Here is a 20,547-nt window from a genome sequence, read left to right on the forward strand (position 1 = left end):
AAGGTGCACTCTCCTCAAAGCCAAGGCCAGGATTTGAACTCAGGTTCCTGCTATTTCTACTAAACAAACCCACTGGTTTTGTTTTGTTTTGTTTTTTCTTTTTAAGGAATTAAATCTTGGATGTCACTTTTTTCACTTCTAACCACATACACAAACTCCATCTACATTTGCATTAGTCCAGTGCTGCACAGATTCATGTTGCTTTGCTAAGGAGTATTTAGCTACCAAATGAACAGAAAACTCAATTTACTTGTTGCTGTTGATTGTTTCATGCACTAAGACTTAAAAATAAGAAAGTGAACAAAATAAAAAGAAAAGAAAAGGAAAAGCACCTGAATGGTTCTGACTCATGTACATCTAAGGCTGCCCCTCGTATCCTTCCTTCCTTCAGGGCCTGTGCAAGTGCTTTTTCGTCTACTAACCCACCTCGAGCTGTGTTGACCAGGAAAGCCCCTTGTCTCATCTAGGGAAAGTTAAAAACAAGAATGATGAAATAAAAATAAATGAAATAAAATCGTTGTGGCATTATTTTTTTACTCAAAAGAAGCATCCATTACAACAAAGGCTATTCAGCTGGTTTAAACTGTAACAGTTGTCTTCCCTTTCCACTGGAAAGTACCACCAAATGTGATGCTTCTAACATAAAATGCTATTTCACAGCACTTAATAACCTTTTGTTTCTTGTAAGTAGTGTCTTTTAATAGAAGCGTTGTTTCAGATATTGTGCAGTAATATGATCAAAAGATACAACTGTGCATATGAAAGTGACAGATCATTTTATGCCTTTTTATTTCACTGTGAAATTGCATGAGACAGAAACTACAGCACATTCTTAAACAAATTCATATTTTTTGGCTTTCAACTTTCACACAAATAAAAGCCTACATGATTTTTTCAAAAAAATCAATGCTTTTGGATTTTCAAACACTTTTCCCTTTAGTTGCCAAAACACAGTAGATATATGCATTATTTATTTTTGTTACTTCAGCTTCCTCCTCCCCTGTGAGACATTTCAAATAAAGGTCTAAAGAATCCTTCTATTATTCAATTAAAAGGCATGAAAATGAATTTGGTTGAGAACGCTGTGTGCCCAGGAGAGAAGCTGTGCTGTGCATTGTGCAGATTAGCATTGTAGATGACACTACAATCAGTATGGGGAGAACTACAATTTACACCATAATATATCCACAACTTGAAACCAAAGTGGCAGTTTAAATAAGAGAAATGGTACTGAAATAAACATAAATTACAACATCCCACTTCCAGCTCCTCTGGTACTTCATCTTTGACAGATGTCTCAAACACCTCTGTGCATGAAGGAAAGCACATGAAGAGCAGGAACCATGGTGAACATGAATAATGAAAATCTCATTTTGTACCAACTCTGTCTCTCAACATAAAAATAAGCAAACCCCAACATTCTGACACCAACTCAACATCATGAAACCTACACATCAAACTAAACCTTAGGTAAATGGATCCTTACATTTAAATACTGAGTCAAAATGCCAAATTCAAGGAGGTTCGAATAAGTCAATTTTGGTTGTTTTGTTTTTTTAATGAGGTCATACATAATATTAATATGCACATGTTTGCAGTGTTTTATAAAGAAAAAAAACACCATGTTTTACTGGCCAACTCTCTAGGTTTAATGTGGCCCTGCCTCTCTCCATTTGCAGACTCCTGGGCCTAGAGGAGATCCATTCATACAGCAAAACCAAACTCCACTTACAGGAGCAGAACTAAAGGATGTTTCTCTCAGCTTTATGTAATTAATTTGGGAATCAGAACAGCAAAGAAACTGGGGCAGGATCTTTAGCTGGTCTGGTAACAAGAAGAGATTCCTTATGGGAACAATCAGTGCATCTCCAGTTCTTGGTCAGTTGTAGGAGCTGTGCCAAAACCAGCACAGGTGGGCTCACCCAAGAGCCACTCAGCTGTGCAGACACACCATAAAGGCTCGTGGCAGCTCACATACCCTTCCCATTTCTGTGCCAACTGGTAATTTGAGTTGTAAGTACAGCTTAGTGTATTTACAGGCTCTCTGAAGAACATGAAGATTTTACTTAAAGTGAACACTGCTAAAATCTTCTGTCCAATCTGTCCAACAACCTTGCTTGACTTTTCATTTTAAGACTATTTACAAAACTCCAGAACTAACACTAAGACACGTTCAAATCAAACAAAACATGCCTGCATAAACGCATTCTAGAGGGAACGAATGATGTGACTCATGATAAACTGTCAGGGTGGATGCAGCTAGAGATGATCCTTGACAATGGGTGGAAGCTTGAAAGAGCTTCACAGCTGGAACTGCTGACGTCTGTTAAATTCACCTACACTAAACCTGCAGAGCTGCTTTATGACAGTATTGTGTTTAAACAGCAGTTTTTTTCTCAAAACTGTGTAACTAAAGATGACCTCAGTCTCTCAAGAGCACAAGTTCATTGAAACACTTCTCTGAGCTACTCTGGGACTACAAGGACAAGCAGGATGGCTTTACAGAATAATGATTAATTCACTAGAAAAGTTACTTAATAGAAGACAGAGACCAAATTTTCAAAGACACTTGAAGTGTATGTCATTTCAGACTCAACAAAATTCAGGGTGAGACTTCAGTGAAATGAGAGGCACCATAGTTTTCTGTACTTTCTTTAAAAACTGGTTATGACATGAGCATTCAGTATTGGACAAAAATGGTATGCAATGCTCTCTAGAAATTCTAGGCCAACTCCAACATCTGTCAGCCTAAATCAGAATATGCTCTACACAAACTAAGCAGTCAGAGGGGTTACAATTTCATGGGTTTCACATCCCCTTTACTATCCAGAATGCTTCACCCAAACTCCTACCCAAAGCAAGAACTACTATCTAACACTTTAATTAATACTTGCTTTGATCATCAAGGACAACAAATAGGAAGATAAATGCTTACTTAAGATTATTTCCAGTGCAGAGTTTATTACAGGCATTTAATTTCAGATGGTATTACTCAGTTTTAACATGTTTTCCTTTGTTTTTTTTCTCTGATTAATGCACTGTGCCTTCTCCAAATGTCAACACATTTCTCTGCCTCCACTCAAAAACTTTCTGTGGTAAACTGGCCCCAGTTTCACAACTGCTGTATAATAAAGTGACCAATGCTCAGTGGTCCCACGGAATTCAGTGTGATCCATTTTGGATCTAGATGTCTGCTTGAAAAGACATCTCACCGTGTAATAACCAGTGAAGGTACCCAACCATACAACAGAAGACAATATTCAAGGCAGGGTGACAGAGCTCTGGTCTCTTTGGTTTCATTTTAAGCTTCTTAATTTTTTAGAGTTTTAAATCCCTAATCCTGATTTTATGTAGTGATGGATTTGCAAAATCCCTAAACTCTCAAATCAAGAAGTGTGTTGTATTGTCAGTTTTCTGCCATGATCCTACATGACTGTGGAACACGTTCACTAAGTTCTTCGGTTCTTAAGTTCAAGAGCAGTAGTTACAAACTATTTCTCAGAAGACAAGCAACGATTTTACTGCAAAAGAGTGCTACTGTCATTGTTACCAACATATAAACCCACTATATACACACATATATATAAAGAACAGCCAAATCAATTAGTCTATCTTAGGGTTTCTTTCCTCTACATTGTCTCCATTCTTATGTCTCGGTGTTTTACTTCTGGCTGTTACCTATGCTAAAGCTGGAGTCAGACATTTCATTAAGTGTCTGGTTTCTATTATCAAATTTTCAATAATGGAGTAGTTACTACACCCAGATTTTGAAATTATTTTATTATTTTGCATATTAGCTAGAACCTTAGGGAGAAGTTAGTACTAATTCCAAGAAACATTATTTTTCCCAAAAATGCAATGCTGTAAATGAGCTCCATCCTTGAAGTGCTCTGCGAGCATCGGGACTGAGCACAGGGGGGAGCCATTTAGTCATGATCTTGAAATTGCATCAAAAGAACTCTACAACAGTGAAAGGCAGAACTGCTACCTGAAAATACACATGTAAAGGAAGAAGCTACTACAAGACAAAGAGAAAGTGCTTTTACATCAATGCCACCTCATTAAATCTGAGTGATATTAAGAAGAGGAAATTATGCCCACAAATGCAATCTTACTGAGCCAAAAAGACAGTAAAAGCAACAATACATAAACAACCAGCTAGTTCCTAATCACTTATAGACGTGTTTGATCTTAGAGCAGCAGAATAGAAAGATTTCCATCTATTTACAGAAATAAATGTTATACAGAGTTGGCAACCAGCACTGGTGTGGAGGGCACCCACAGAGATTATTACCTGCTTTATGGTGAAGTCATTAATAAGATGATGATTGTGTTCATTCAAGTTGCAGTGCAGGGTAACACAGTCACTGTGGAACAGCAGGTCCTGCAAAGTGCTCACCCGCTGCAGTCCCAGAGCACGCTCCATGCCATCCGAGAGGTATGGGTCATAGAAAATCACACTGAAGCCAAAGGCTTTGGCACGTAGAGCTACTGCTTGCCCAACACGCCCTAGAACAAGATAAACACGCCATGAGAGCAGATGTGAAGCAGCTGGTGGGTGTAAGGTGGCCTCCTCCTGCCCAATGGGAACGCTTGGATCAAACCGTAACGTTTTGGCGACTGGAAGGGCAGAAAAGGGAGGTGTCTCCCATCCCACTCAGAATCATCACTGGAATCAGAAATGGTACATCTGGACTGTTTCACACTGCCTTGAAACAAAGCAGGAGGTTTGCACCTTTTGTCACCAGATATGTGAAATGCCAGAAGATGTCACGTAATCTGCAATAATCTGTGTAATGCAAGGCTTGCCTGCTGGGTCTGTTTATGGCAAAACACCACTGCCTATGAACACATCCTGCCAAGGGCTTATCCTTACCCATGTCAAACCAGCTGGCTTTAATAAAAAGCTATAAAATTAATCCTCAAAAATGGATGCAATAACAGATAATTTGTTTAATCTGAAGCAAAACCATTCTCAATACATTCGATCTCCTTTCTGGTATTTTCTTTCATTTTGAGTAACATCCTTCCAGCATTAAAATGCCTACAAGAATCCTGTCATCTAAAGCTTTAAAATAAATTTTATTCAGCTACCTGAATGAAAAATAAACACAGTACATCATATGGCACCTAGTTAACAGGAGCGCTGTCCCATTTGGAATTGACACTGAACTTTGCTTTTTTTGTTCCACTTTCCTTACTCTCATATTTCAGAGCTGTGCCCAAAAGTGCTGTATGGGCATGACTCCATACCACATGTACCAGGAGGTGTGTACCTCCTTTTGACACACTACCAGTAAAACAGAGAGGAAAACTCCTCTGAGTACATCTAATGAGTTACAGGCATTTTGAAGAGTGAGAACTAACACACTTTTCAAGTTAGAAGTTTACAGATCAGATATTCACATTAGAGTACTACAAATGTTGGACAAAGATGTTTCAAAAGCATCACTTGACACACCATAATAACAATGCCTAATTAAAAAAAAAAAAAAAAAAAAACAAAGAAAAAGTCAACAAGTTTTCCTTTGAACATCTAAGTTTGCCCAAAAAAGCATCAAATGACCCAGGGAATTCCCCATGTCTTTCCAATTGTGCTTGAAGGGATTTCCCTCTGCTTTTCAGTTTCTCTTTTAATAAACTTCAGAAGCCACAGGAAGAAAGATTTTTGCTGATCACTTAATGTGAACACAGCAATTCTGCAATGTTTAGTGACAGATGTGCTTGGAATATTAAACAGTGTATCAATCTGACAAGGCCTGTCTGCTTTTCTTTGGGGACACCAGGTTAGAATACTCCTCAAAATCTTTCATTTCAACACTTGCATGCATGTTATTTGTTTGCTTTCCAAGCTGTTTTTATAAATTTGAATTAGAAAATTTTCAACACAAACACTGCATTGTTTCCAAATTTTGGCATGTTCACAGCTCAAGGAATCAGTCACACAACTGTAGATATTTTTTTATTTTTTTAACAAAGCATATAACTGTTACTCCAGCTCCATTCATTTTCACATGCAAGATTCTGTCATCTGTTCTTTTTTTTACACTTTTTACAACACTAATACCTGAGGGGATTAACAACAGCAAAATCTCTTACAACAGCCTCTCCAGTTAAAGCTACACTTCATTCACCCCCACCCAGGCTAATAAACCAAAGCTTTCTTCAATGGGCACAGAAGTTTCCTTCAGAAACACTAGGGAATCACATCTCTATTTCTAACCAGAACTACCCTATTACAAATATTTTATGGGATAAAACTCTTCTGCAAATGACAATTCGTATTTAGTCTTAGTCATTAAACAAGTGCACAGCTGGACACATGGAATTTGCCAATTTCTTTTTAAATTACCATCTGACATAAAGAACAACCACAAAACCATGACCTTCTTTTTTCCTTTCCTGAAAACCTTCTATTATTTAAGACTCTCCTGGGCATGAGGGGTGGTTCAAAACCTACCTCAACACACTGAGGACAATACACCACACAAAGCATCACACCTTTGGGACAGCTCTATGTTAAGAGCATATCAAATTGTTATGAATATTCATGGCTGCTTCCAGAGAGGGCAAAATCTTAAGCTCAAAACCATAAATTAATTTATTAGTCGGCAGTGTGAGAAGAATGCAGAAAATGAATGTTGCATACAATTGCAAAAATAGCAGAAAGCAACAAAAGCATATTTTCAAGGAAATCAAAGTTCTAGCAAGGTCCATTCATCATTTCAGAAGAGAGACCCAAACACCCAAGTCTCCTGTTATAGCCTTGTCCATTCAACTCCCCTGCAAGTCTCCCAACTCCTCTCAACCCAAAAGTCCCAATTTATAGATGTGTCTGACCTTGACCCTGCCAATGACCTGATCTGAGTGTGACAGTATAGCAGCTGCAGGTCAAGGACCCTGCTCAGCCCTTGGGCAATGCACACTCATCCTGTGCTGGTATTCCTAAGTTTTACAAAATGACCTTGATACCATGGAAATGATGATGATGACCTGCCTGAAGACTTCCAGGGAAAGAAAAAGTGCTATCACTTAGCAGCTCTTCCCTGCCTGTGCAACAGCAGTTGAGAATATGGGTAATTTTTCCTCCTTCCTGGAGAACTCTGAAATGTGGAGAGTGCTGTTCTGTTACATTTCCTGTTGAGCACATTAAGAGAGCCAGCAGGACTGCTAAGAGTAGATCATTTATTGCAGAGTAATACCACCCAACTCAAACCTTACTTACTTATAACACAGGTTAGTAATTTGGCTGAGCATCTAGGTAGGACAGTGTGACTGTTGAGAGAATAGAGCAGGTGAGGAAAGACAAACTGAGTGATGACATTCACTGTGATGTGGAGACAAATTTATTTAAAAGAATTTCACCTTTCTTGGGTGAGGAAATGCATTAGTCATTAGTCATCAGCATTTCTCACTGAGAAGGAAGGCAAAGGGAGTGCAACTTCACTGCTGTAAAATTATCATTAGAGCAGAACCAGGGCCAGATGTCTATTCATCCAAGTACTTACGTGCTGCTGCTCATAAATATTCCTCCTTAAAAAAACCACAAACCCCTACATTTCTAGATACAAGGTGAAAAGGTAGGGGTTTTTTTCCTTTTTTAAATGCAGGGCTTATTAGCCACACTTGTGATGCATCACTTAAAATGTAGGACACCGGATAGTAATAAAGATTAAAAGTGACAAAGACAGCTGTTAAATGATGTGATATTATTATTTATGTAAGGCTCAAAGAATCAGACACTTCACAAAGACAGAAAGAGGCATGGGCTGTGCCCTAAGGAGCTCAGGGGCTAACCAAACAACACAACAATGACGGATGGGATCCAACAAGCACATGAAGGAGGCATTATGCTGTTGAGTCTCTGTTTATCTTCAAGCTCAATACAAGCAGAGGATGAGAGACAGGGTTAACTTTAAAGGAGGAACACAGAGCAATAGGATTAAGCAGGACAGACCAAGTGTCAAAGCAGGAATATGCATGAGAGGAGGGAAAGAGAGTGGGTGATGGAAAGAAGGCAAGTGAGTCACGAAACTTGGCTAGATCAGTGGATAAGGAAGTGAGTAGCTGAAACTTTGGAGACAGTCATTCCCTAGCACAGAGACAGGCAAGAGCTGGGGTGTTTCTCTTTGGCAAAGAGAAAAGCCCAGGAGCAGATGTTAAGAAGGTCTGCTGTTAGATGTTGCAGCAGCAGTGATAAATTTAAGCAACCCCCTGCAGAAGAGACCACAAGTTTTAAGACAAGAAGAGAGAAACACAGCTGTGGTTGAGAGGAGATGATCTCAGACACATGTTAACAACAAAGGACAGAAACAGAGGAAAGGGCTGAGCAACAGATGATGAGAACTGTTTATTTTGTGTGTAATACATTCATTTCATAGCAGCTGGGTGGATCATCACTTCTGACACTGACATGTCTAAATAATAAACTGAGGCAAAACTGCAGATGTGGGGAGAGGCCACTAGTGAAGAAACACAACCTAAGGACAACAGTGTTTGGTTGCAAATACATGTTTGAGACTGAAAGTCAAGGCAGCTAACCTCTTGCAGTGATCTGTACTAAAAAAGGGTGCACATCACAGTCTAAGTGCCTGAAGTGCTCACACAGAAATTCTGGTAGATCTTAAGTCTACATTTTTACTCTCCATTAATACACAGATTCATAGGAGTTTGTTAAAACAGGTCCAACTCCAATTGTTGTGCATATTCACATGCATGCACAAGGAGGAAGAGAGGAAATTTTCAAAAGTGACTTTTACAATTCAGTACTCTTTGAAATCGAGAATATTCTATGGTAGGAAATAGACAGGAACAAGAAAAGGCTAGAGATAATAACTAGTCAATAACTGCAACAGAAGTGTGCCCTTCAAAATCAGATTCTACCAGCCTTTTTAGTGTAACATGCACATAAAAGACTTGCTTTTTAAAACTAAAACCAAAACCTAGCATTTTGTAAAGCTTTATACACATACTGGCAATCTGATTACCCATTTATTTCTCTATACTTTTCAGTCATCGAGAACAAAACCAGCAAAACTCACTTAAGGAAGTCAATGATGAAAGACTTTTTCTTTCTAATCTCAAGTCTGAATTTGTTCAGTGAAAACACCAAACTGAATGACAACAGCACAGATATCTCCAGTATATGTGCACCCTGCATATGAGCCAAAGCTTAAGTTTCAAAAGCCAGGTATGCATTTCCATTTTGGAAACACTGCAGGCAACTGCCTATGATTTAGGTACAGATGCTGTGACTGTGAGCACAATAACCATTGTGTGTTTAAATGAGATGCATAATTACATTAGTATAGATTTGAGAAAGCAGCTTCATGACTATCTTCTTGAAAGTCATATCTTAAAGGTAATTCTTTCATTGTGAAGATGGTTCTGGTGTATTGCATGCTCATTTAAATGAGTACTATGTAACACCAGGCTATTTTCAGCTTCCAAAAGTAAGAGTTCGTGGCTGGAGTTACTTGACAGCAATGTGCAACTGGAGCAGTCATTTATATATGATGCTTTGTTGTCAAAATCATATTACTAATTCCCGTGGATGAACAGCACAGCAATTACATCCACAGTCTATCAGATCTGTGTAAGACAAGCATATGACTGAATAATTTTTATACAGAAACTGACTTGCTTGTTTCTCTTCTCTACTTCTGTAACAGACAGTAATTAATTCATCTCTAGCAAGCCTGTCCATCTGCTGGATGTTGAAAAACATTTAGGGTCACTCAGAGAGGTAAGTAGGTGATTTTATTAGGTCTGGAAACATTTCAGAATTTCTTGCATATATTCTTCCTCTCATTAGAGTTGAAATACTATTTCAGATTCAGTTCAACCTAATGCACACAATAACTGCTCTGCAGGGTGCTACTGAAGCAAAGACTTCTTAGTTATGTAAAAAATGGTAAAAGGAAGAAAGTCCAAAAAAAACCAGATAAGAAAATGAGTAAGGGATAAAACATACACGTGCAAGTGGGCTGAAGTAGCAGGATCCTTGTCCTGGAAAAGGGAAGTGATGATGCCTCCTCTTACAAGCAGTGTGCCTGACAGCAGGCAATATGGCAACAGGAAGACATACAGAAACTCAAAGAATTGAGAGAACATTAACAATAAAATAATTTTTCAGAGGAAAATCATTATGTCTAAAGGGAAAACATTTGAGTTATATAATCATCAGGAATGAATGCTTGGCAAGGAGTGAACAAATGCTCCATTTTTATAGCTCAAATCTCTACCTTTTTTTTAAGCAATGGACAGCAAAGAGCATGAAACCATGTATGAAGGCAACGTACCTAATCCAATAATGCCCAAGGTCTCCCCTCTGATCCGAGCAGCTCCAGAGGCCACTTCCCGAATCTGTTCCACGCTCTGTACCCTCGTGCCTTCCCGCAGGGCCTGGTGCAGCCAGGTGGTTCTCCTGTACAGGTTCAGGATGTGGCACATGGTGGAATCTGCCGTTTCTTCTACGGAGGCGGCTGGCACGTTACACACGGCGATCCCTGCAAGCAGGGGGAGAGGATGCCAGATGCCAAACAATGCTTACTTTTTCCCATCTAACAGCAATACAGGAGCATGATGTTTAAAACCACAAGTATTTCAACATGTCTTGCACTAATACTAAGTTTCTGACTGTAATGGCAGGCAGAATATCTGACATAATAGTCGACAACTATCTGCCAACTTATCTCTCTGATTTTTTTATTACTAATTATTGTGCTTTTATTTATTGCAAACTAAGGCAGATAGTAAACAGGCCACTGAAACCACAGAAGGAAAGGAAAGCACTGAAGTTGTCTGATAGTTTAGAACATGTATCTTGGTAAACATTTTACATTTCCACTGAGCTTGGTGTTTTGAACAGCCAAGCAACACTGTGGACAATGATCACAATTTAGGTTTAATTGTGTGACTTAGCTTTCCACCACTGGACAAATACCCTCCCAAAAGCTATCTGTGCAAGTTAAAAAAAGTACAAAATTATTTATAATGACAGCAACTCTTATAAAGCCTTCACAAGATGACTGTTAGTAATTGAATATAGGTAATCATGATACAGGAAAGGACAATCTGTCACATGTTGCACAGGGGTTTTTAGAATTACAACAAACAACATCCCTGGTCCCCCACATTAAAGGGAACCCATCTAATAGTCAATAGGAAAATGCAAAATCTGCTTCTGCATGGCATGCAAAGGCAATGCCAAATTAGTCCACGTTCCTAACAGCTGGAAAGTTACCAGCTGAAACTACCGTAACATCAAGCAGCTTAAAGTGTTACAGACTTTCACAGAAAACTGTGGAAGGTGGATTATTGATTCAAAACTCACAATAAGCCTATTTTACTTCAAAAAACAGATGAAGGAATAAGTGATTGTAATTACATGCAAGTTATCCCATTCTGCTTTTTACCTTCCAGTACTCAATACACAGCAGTTAAACAAAATGCTTGAACAACTTTGTGTCCTTTTTGACTTGTCTGTCTTCAGTCTTTCCATGTACTGCATGTTCTCTCTCTAATCACCAGCTCCCACAAATGTTTGTGTCTCAGTTCTGCTGACTGAGACAACAAACAGCACCCAGTATAATTTCATGGTGGAGAAGAAAAAGAAAGTGGTTTGTATCCTAAAAACACCCAAGAACTGTTTTTACTGTTTGGGATTTTACATATTTTACATAACTAAATATTTAGTAAGTCCTCAGCTAATAACAGAGTATCTTAGGAAGCAAAGAAGAAGAATAAACATTCTCTTCAAAAACAGCATCAATAGTAATATGACAAAAAAATAAGCTCATGCTATGTTTATCTATGTCTTACATTCAAATGCCTTTATTCTGCTGCCCAGTACTTTTTTACAGCTTTCTCTACATCACTAAAAGCCTGCACAAGGAACTTACATAACTATTTTTCTTTCCTCTGCTGCAGAGATAAACCTGTCTGCTGAGTCTCTGCCCTTAAGACTTACAAGAAGATATACCAGCATCATTTGCTGGAATATTAATCTTGGTATCCTGCTAACATCAATGGTAGAAGGAAATTCACCATTTTTAAGATGGGGGAAAAAAGCTCGATGGGAGGGAGAGGTGAAAGACTGAAAAATACCATCCCTCTAAGTACCTCATATTAATACTTGCATTTGTTTATACAAAAAAAAGTCTTTTTCATGGAGCAACAATGCAGGTTTTAAATGGCAACGTAGATTTAATAAATGTGCCTCCTAATAGCTGCCATCAACAAAATTATGTTTTAAAAGGAGCTTAAAGAATTATATTATGTATTTGGGAAGAGAAGTAATATACCATCTTCCCTAATAGGTTTCCTTAGGAAACTGAGGGAACAAAAGTCAGATGAATTCTCTCCTGAACGGCAGGAATTTATTTTCCCCAATTTTTCTTCAACTCTAAAAGCAGCTAGCTCATTTTTGAAAGGCAGAGACATAGCAAACCGCAAAAAGCAGCAAGAGAGGCAAGGAAATGAAGAGATTTCACATGGGAAAAGACAGCACACTCTCATCTCATATCCACTGAACAATGCTCCCTTCCCTTTTCCCACTGCTTTCAGTGATTTTGTGCACAGGTTCAATGCTGAAAAATGCAGGAGTCAACAGGCATTACATGGACTCCCACTTCACTTGCATCTAGCTACACCCACAACTCGTAAGTATTTTTTAGTCAAGTATTAATAAAGTGGAGAAAAAGCATGTTTTATCCAAGAAACAGATATTTTTATGCTTTGTGAGAAGATTAAAAGTGGTAATGGTAATATAAAATAATGCTTAATAAGAAAAGCTGCCAGCTCTATGAAAAATAACTCAGGAAGTTACTGCAGAAGTTCAGGAATACATTGGACTCTGGTCTAAATCTACATTTCAAAAGCAAAACAAAGCCTTTTACAAAGACCAGATTGCTCTCACATTACCTCCTTAAGATTTGTATTACTTACACCAGTTCAACAAATGGAAGGCTCTTTGTCAAATCATTCCAGCCATTTCACCCAAACTTAATATTAAAATCAGAGATTTTACTGAATCTTTCCACCATTTACTGGCTTTTGACAGTGGACAATAATATTTTGTACATTAAGGGATTTTGTACAAACAGGTTGGACCCTCAACTTTATAACTCAGTCTAATCACAACACAGGAACTGAATGATGAGAGAAAGGTGGCCATTTAACATTTCATATGAACAAGAATATCCCAAATCTGCTGTGTACTCTAGCTTGAAGAATTACGTGGCTGCACTTAGTTTGTAACTTGGGTTACAATCCAGCATAGAGACCTGCAGAAGAGACAGCCAGCAAACCTTCAAAGATCTTCCTCTTATCAGGGATTTTCTCCACAAACTGGGATCCTGACTGGTCTGAGCCTTTGATCTGCACCTACATTTTAGCTTTTGATCTAGGATTTTACCCCAGGCCAATCTCTCCACACACACAGGTTTTCTGAGGCTCACAACACGCGTCTGACTGTGGCACCACTTAAAGCAGGCAAAACATAGCCTTGCACACTTTCAGCCCTGACCTGATCTTTATAAAACTCAGCAAGGAGTGGTTAAGGCTCTGCCATCATTACAACAGGTGTGTATTTTTTTATCATTAGCTGATAAACAGACCACACTACAGCTCCTCACTACATCAGTGGGGCTATTGCTAGGACTAAACACTGCCACATTGAAATAAATGTGTCCAAGATCTTTCCAGAGCATAATGGGAAACATACTTGTCTCCACAATCATGGAAAAGAAACAAAGTAAATCTTTACTCCAAGTGGTAGGCTGACCTTTAGATTACAGGTAGGAGATAGTTTAACCTAAAGCAAGAAAAGTACAGATCAGATGGTTGCTTTTCTTACAGTCAAACATCAAGCACCACCACTTCATAGTTCCAGTAGCTGAATTTATCCTGAAGAAGCAACAACTGATTCTCCTATAAAATCGGTATTTCTATTTTATGGACTGCTTTAGTACTAAATCTCATGCATCATAAATAAGTCTCAGACAGTTGATAATGATCTAATTTTTTATTCAGACAGAAGTAGTATGCCACAGTGATGGAATTATATTTTGTAATTAGATTACAGCAGTAGTAGTTAAAATATACAATTGGGATAAAAAAAGAAAGAGATGAAAAATTATGGCTTTACTCCTTGGGTTTATATTGAGCAGGCAGATTGTCATCCTGCCACAAAGTTGTTAATATTATCACTTAATTAACTAATGCTAGTGTCTCCATATGAGTTTCATACTCAGCTGGGAAAATTATACAGCTTACATATGATGCTAATATAAAATACACAGAACACATTAATACAAAGATTTAGATGCTATCAGATTTCTGGAGGCAAGTATAAGATGCAAAACAAAGTCTGTAATAGCCATACCTAAATCTCCAGCAGATTTGATGTCAATATTATCAAAACCACTGCCAATTCGGACAATTATTCGAAGTGCTTTAAATTTCTCCAGGTCTTCTCGAGTTAAAGTTATAGTGTGATACATCAGTGCACCCACTGCTTCGTTTAGTACCTATAAATAAAATGGAAGAAAAAACAGTTTGTTTTTTTTTTGCTTTCACAGAATCTCAGCTTAACCTCGTATACATATTCTCAAGTATAAAAGACAGTAAAAGCATTAAATAGAGATTCAGAGGTTTTTTTAAGGTTATTTTTCCATGTATCTCCCAGCCTCTTGGTAAGTCTTTTTCATCTGAAGTCTCCATTCTAGCACGATGGGATCAGCTTCAAAAGAACTACGTGATCTGCACTTGCATTCTTAATAAGAGGGAAAGCCCTCCTCATTCCCCAGCAAATGCGCTGCAATACTGACCCCAGGTACCAGAACCACTGGTCTGCAACTTCACACACAGAAGCAGCACAGCACAGGAGCAAGCACTCCCCACCAACAGTGACTATTTTATGCTTAGGCAGCTGATATTCAGCTTTGAATGGAGCAACAGAGCAGTATCTCTTCACCACATACAGTGGTACAGGCATTCACTGCCCTATTAAACCACTGGATACCTGAACAGAAAACATTCAGTGATGACAAACCCCTTCGACAACAGACTGAAACTGGTCACTTCACACATAAGAACAAAAGCATTTGCCCCTCAGTTTACTGACACTGCAGATAAGCTCTCACTGATGGAAACTGGATATCACAGAAACTGGTATTAACTGAGATGCCAAATGATATTATCCAGTAAAATCCAAAGTCTCTGAGAAATAAGAAATTGCATGAAAGCAAAAATGCTGCAGGAAAAACCCCAAAACTTGTGAGAGGACCAAAAAAGCAAAAATAAAAGATAGCCAGAAGCCCCTGACAAATTAAATTATGTTAAAGTGCATCCAACGTACACAAGAGCACTTAAGACCAAGGGGTGTGGAGTAAGGAGAGGGAGAAGAAAGAGGTGTGGAGAAGGGAGCCAGACATGCCCAGCAGTTTTGAATTCTGCTACCAAACAGTGACACTACACTCCAAACCGCTGACAGGAATTTATTTTTCAGACAGCAGAGAGTATTTTCCTCTTTATCTGCAAAATGCACAATTTTACTTCTTCAAAACACTTCCCCGTGTTTGTACCTTCAATGCGTTAGCTAATATCCTAATTGTTCTACAAGACACAAAACATGCACAAACCATTTCAGAGCTAAGCCAGCTGTAATGACTTCAAGAGATTCCTATGACACACTTCACATAAAAGTACTGCAGAGGCTCTAAAATTCTTATTCAGACTTTTGGGTATGGTGCATGTACAGATGCTGTCACCTGAATTATTTCTGCTCATATGAGCATTTCCTACTGTAATGCAAGGTCAGTAAAAATAATCAACATACATAATTTTAAAAAAAACTATTTCAGCAAAGCAGTCTTGCACACAGAGGATTAAATTGCTGGAATCCAGGATCTGCAACAGTGTTTAAAAATACATAAAGAAAAAAGTTAAAAGAAAATAAAATCAAACTCCATAAAAAATGAAAGAAAAACACTTATTACTGAATACTTCACAAAATTATTTATGCTATTTCAACATGTGTTTCTGGACTGAGAACTTCAGTTCTAACTCAGATAAAGACCAGATTCCTTTGAGCAGAATTTGCATTTACTAGTAAGAACTGCAAAAAAAATTACAGATTACACATACTTCAAGAATGCAGCTACAACATAATTTAAAGACCAGCTGTAGGCTCAGATCTTATAAAATGATTACACACACACAAAACTCCTTGATTTTAATGCTGCACACAAGTCCTTTGGAGATTACAACCGGCAGCTCCCAATCAGAAAGACTGCACTCACCAGCATGTGTTACCTTGAGCTGTTACACAGGGCTAATAAAAACCCAAAACAGTTTTTGGGTTTGCTTCTCCTGAGACATTACAGCCAGCATGGACCAAGCCTGAGGTATCCTACACAAGAAACAGCCCCTCTTAGGATCTGAAAGTCCACCTAAAATGCCCTTAGGCTATTTCTGCGCCCACTAGAGGCTGAAATAAAATTGCTCAAGGATCTCACAGCCTCAGTAATGTGGAAATTTCTTCAAATTCAGTTGCTTCAAGCCTCAAGGTCAAGTTATGATATCCTGGTTGTCTCCAACAAGCCATGTCCCCTATTTTGTGTTGTATCATTTATTTTCCCCTGCCCCTCCCAAGGGTTGTTCTGGATGAGAAAATATAAAAATATAAAATATAATCTGTGTAGCTGTCAGATAAGCAAAAATTGAAGAAGCTTAGAAATTGCAAGGAAACACCTCTAAGGCTCTGTGAGCCTCCTCTCCCAGACTGGAAAAGGCCTATGGTGGGTGCATTTTGAGGGTACAGAGTTGCCACTGCTTTAAGGACTTCATCCAGCAGGGGTTAAAGCACAGCTGAACTGGCTCAGACATTTTTGTTTTAATATCAAAGCGATTCACTTTGGAAAGCAGATTTTCATTTCATAATCATGCATATTTTATTAACTCAGCCAGTCAAGACTGGCATTTGGACTCGAAGAGCACTGGTGTGGACCCATTATGACACACTTTTTGGGCCCATCTAGGTTATGGCTTGGCACTAGGAGGAGACAGAAAAGTACTGGAAAGCTTGGGAATGTGTTCAATAAAAGGGAAAATATTTCCTAGCTATAGCTTAATGCTGACACTAGCCATTTCCACAGGCAGTTATTTACCCATCACATGGGATATGGAACAAGCAAATGTAAGTGACAAATCTCTTAGAATTTCTTTTTAGTGACTGAGCTTCTTCTAGGATTATGGGCTAGTTAGCAAGGAAATCTACTGCTAAAAATGTAATACCCTGCAAGTGGGTTTTATCACATTAATTTGATAATTTAATTATGCTATTGCCTTTTGCTACTGGACATGTGATTGAAATATGCCAAAAAGTCAGAAAATAATAGCAAAAATTCTGAAGTCAGAAACATTCAGCATTGGAGATTGTTAATAACGCCACTTAGATTTAAAAAAACAGTGAAAATTTCTGTATTTTGGAATTATTTGCATAACTTATATTCTCAATCCTTACATATATTAAATGCACACAAGAAGTTTGACAAGTATTTCAATGAGTAAAATACAACAGATGAAACTGACATCCAACATAAATACCAACAATTCAAGAAAATGAAATTATCTTTAGGGAAAAAAAAAAAAACAACAAACCACAACACTGTGCATAGGAGTAATTCACTGATGATTTAACAGAAGAGATGGATGCATTGAGAAAATCAGGGAAAATATGTAATTTTTCCCATCATCTTCCATAATGAACCTTATTTTTAACAAATTCAAGAACAATTTTATTACAAGGAGATCAAACTTGTAAGTGAGATAGGAGGCAAGGCAGAAATTCCAAAACAGCCTGAGTATGTGGCAGTGAGACCATGCTCTTTGATGATTTCTTGCAAGGAAAGGCAATGGAAAAACCTGACAGAAAATGAGCAGAGTCAGCTGTGCTCCTCCAACAGCCATTCCTGCTTCCATCACACTGCAACTGTGCCCTCTGGGAAGAGAGGGTCCGAGGCAAAAGCTGAAACACGGGACATGAGCAGGGTTCCTTCTGTTACCAAATTATTATGGAGCTCACCTGCCTGATTTCTACGCCTTCAGATTCGGTCCAGCTGAAGCTAGAGCCCACTGTTGACAGTCTTTGTCATTCCCTATTCCATGAGCTGACAGTTTCTCCCATCACTGCAGCTTGGAGAGGTCTTTCTGCTGTTCTTCAACCTCAAAATGACTACTCTGCTTTCACAACATGCCAGGGCACCAAGGTTCTTAGGGAACAGATGACACAGTAGTAGGAGACATTTCTATTTCCAAGAATTTAACAAATCCTGAGTACTGATTACCTATGGTTGAAATCCTTCTAAATGTTTTCCCATCTACATTTCCCCCCCCTTCTTTCAGTACCACACTATTTTAGCCATCATGCCAAACATCACAGTCACCACCGTGACACACACATCTCATTATCTGGGGAAGAACTCTGAACATCTTGCTTACTTTTACAAAACCATATATCGTAACATGCTAAGAACTAAACAGCAAGGCCTTCTCTTCTTGGAGCATCTCCAGACACTTCTAGATTTGACTATGAGAGGCTGATCCCAGACACTCATGGATCAAATCCAGAGCATAGAAACATAACACATTACATGAAATGCCAAACTACTTCAATGCAGAGACAAAATAAAAAAAAAATTACAAGTTGAATATGACAAAATCTCCATTTCAAAAACAAAAATCATCACTAGAAAGTGCTGTATTTAATCCAGTTCTAGAAACTACAAAGTGTTGCATTTCTTGGACTTGAAATTTCATGTGTCATCTCTAAAAAAATTATGTTCCAGTGTCACCAACACATTTGAAATATTTTGCACATTTGGGTGGAACAAATGTACTTTACCAAAAAGGAGTAGGCCTTGCCTTATTTAACTTGCAAAAAGCAGCTGCAGGTTGAATTTGTAACCAATAGTCTGTCACATGGGGAAGGCTGCAGAGACGCAGAGCTGCTCTCAAAGCCTCCCTACAACACTGCAACAGACCATGTGAAACCAGCACCATTAAAGCTAAAAGGAAAAGCCAGTGTGCTCAAGTGGTATTTAGTGGCTCTCCAAAGCTCTGTTACATTGTGTTGCTTTTTACAAGTTCTTGCTTCTCTTTACAAGCTCTCAGCTCCCCGTTAGGCTCCTATGATCCATGGTGCTGTCAGTAACCCACTTATTTCATATAAACTTTACTCAGCCAGGATACTCTCTAGTGAGGTCCCTAAACATTAATACTTGCATTTATACTGTCCATAAATACAAGTATAAATATTTTACACAAACATAAATAAAACTTACTTGCAGGCTCCTGAAAACATACTCTCTAAAAGCCTATATATCCATACACTATATAAACTACATATATACACATGACATATATATATATGATAGTGTATTTCTAGTCTTCTAAAAATTAACATTCAAAATATATACACATACAAATACATAAACACGACTGCATAAATAACCTGTAGAGTCTACACACAACTTCCTTTTAAATACTATATTGAAGCCAGTCTTTCCAAGCCAGGATTTACTGACCATGACATGCAGCTTTAATGACAGAAGTCAGTTTGAGAATATAGACTCTGAAAACATTTTTACTGAATAAAAGGCTTCAATGAAAAATCTTTAACAGTTAGTATGTTAGTATGTCTGTTAGTAGGGTTGAATTGTGTCTATTCATAAGGCTGAATTCAGGTCAAGTCTATCAGACACTAGAATGGATTGAACATCTATACCAAAGGATATTATGTAGTTATGGAAGTCACTGGTGACAACCCAAACCAGTTTTTTCCCCAAGTCTTTCATAAGGAGTCTGAACCAAAGCTCATTCAGTTTCAGGACATTTACAAGGTTTTGGATCAGCTCCGAGGTGACAACTTACTCCCAAACAGAGGTTATTGTTGGGAACAAAGCTGCTTCCTTTCAATCTGTGTTCTTTGAGAATTTAAATCGGTTGGAAAGCTAAAATGCTTCAACTGCATCATGAATATAAACAGCACTGATGGTGTAAACACAAGCTTTACTACTAAACAAAGAATTGGAAGCTTGGAAAATTATCTCACTTAACCATTGCTGTAACAGGGACAAATCAAAGAGCTGCACAACAGCATCATCCTGAATTTGTTTTTATCAGTTTCAAAAAATTTGTTGCCTTTGAGCTCCTCTTTGAAATGGTCTTTGATAAAACTGCCATCAGTAGAACTGTTTCTACATATAATTCCTATGTAAAAGTGTGACTGAAAAATTTCAAGTTCTCTTGAACAGAAGTTCAGGTTTAAATTTTTTTTAACCTAAAACTACAAATATGGAAATGCAGTATGCTTTAGAAAATTATTTCATGTTGGGCTCAGAAAACAGGAGTCAAAGGATCTGACACATTCTACCCCAATCTCTGCTAAAGCTGAGGCACAGGTTTACCCAAGAGACTCTGCTCCCTCCTCCATCCAAGGACTACTCATTGCTTTCATCAATGTTCTGGTCAACTGGGTAAAAG

The 20,547-nt window shown here is 38.2% G+C and overlaps 1 protein-coding gene across 10 annotated transcripts in view; it reads right to left on the reverse strand.

Moving 5' to 3' along the window:
• The window catches only part of CTBP1 (C-terminal binding protein 1), a 181,458-nt gene that overhangs the window by 12,432 nt on the left and 148,479 nt on the right, over positions 1-20,547 (reverse strand). For all 10 annotated transcript variants that reach the window (XM_068188446.1, XM_068188449.1, XM_068188451.1 and 7 more), the window contains 4 exons: positions 14,387-14,531; positions 10,302-10,508; positions 4,295-4,509; positions 333-463 (listed from right to left, as the gene is read on the reverse strand). In XM_068188446.1, coding sequence (XP_068044547.1) covers positions 333-463; positions 4,295-4,509; positions 10,302-10,508; positions 14,387-14,531 — 698 coding nt within the window. The remainder of the gene's footprint in view (positions 1-332; positions 464-4,294; positions 4,510-10,301; positions 10,509-14,386; positions 14,532-20,547) is intronic.

Source organism: Anomalospiza imberbis, chromosome 4, assembly GCF_031753505.1.
Source record: "Anomalospiza imberbis isolate Cuckoo-Finch-1a 21T00152 chromosome 4, ASM3175350v1, whole genome shotgun sequence".
Taxonomy (NCBI): Eukaryota; Metazoa; Chordata; class Aves; order Passeriformes; family Viduidae; genus Anomalospiza; species Anomalospiza imberbis.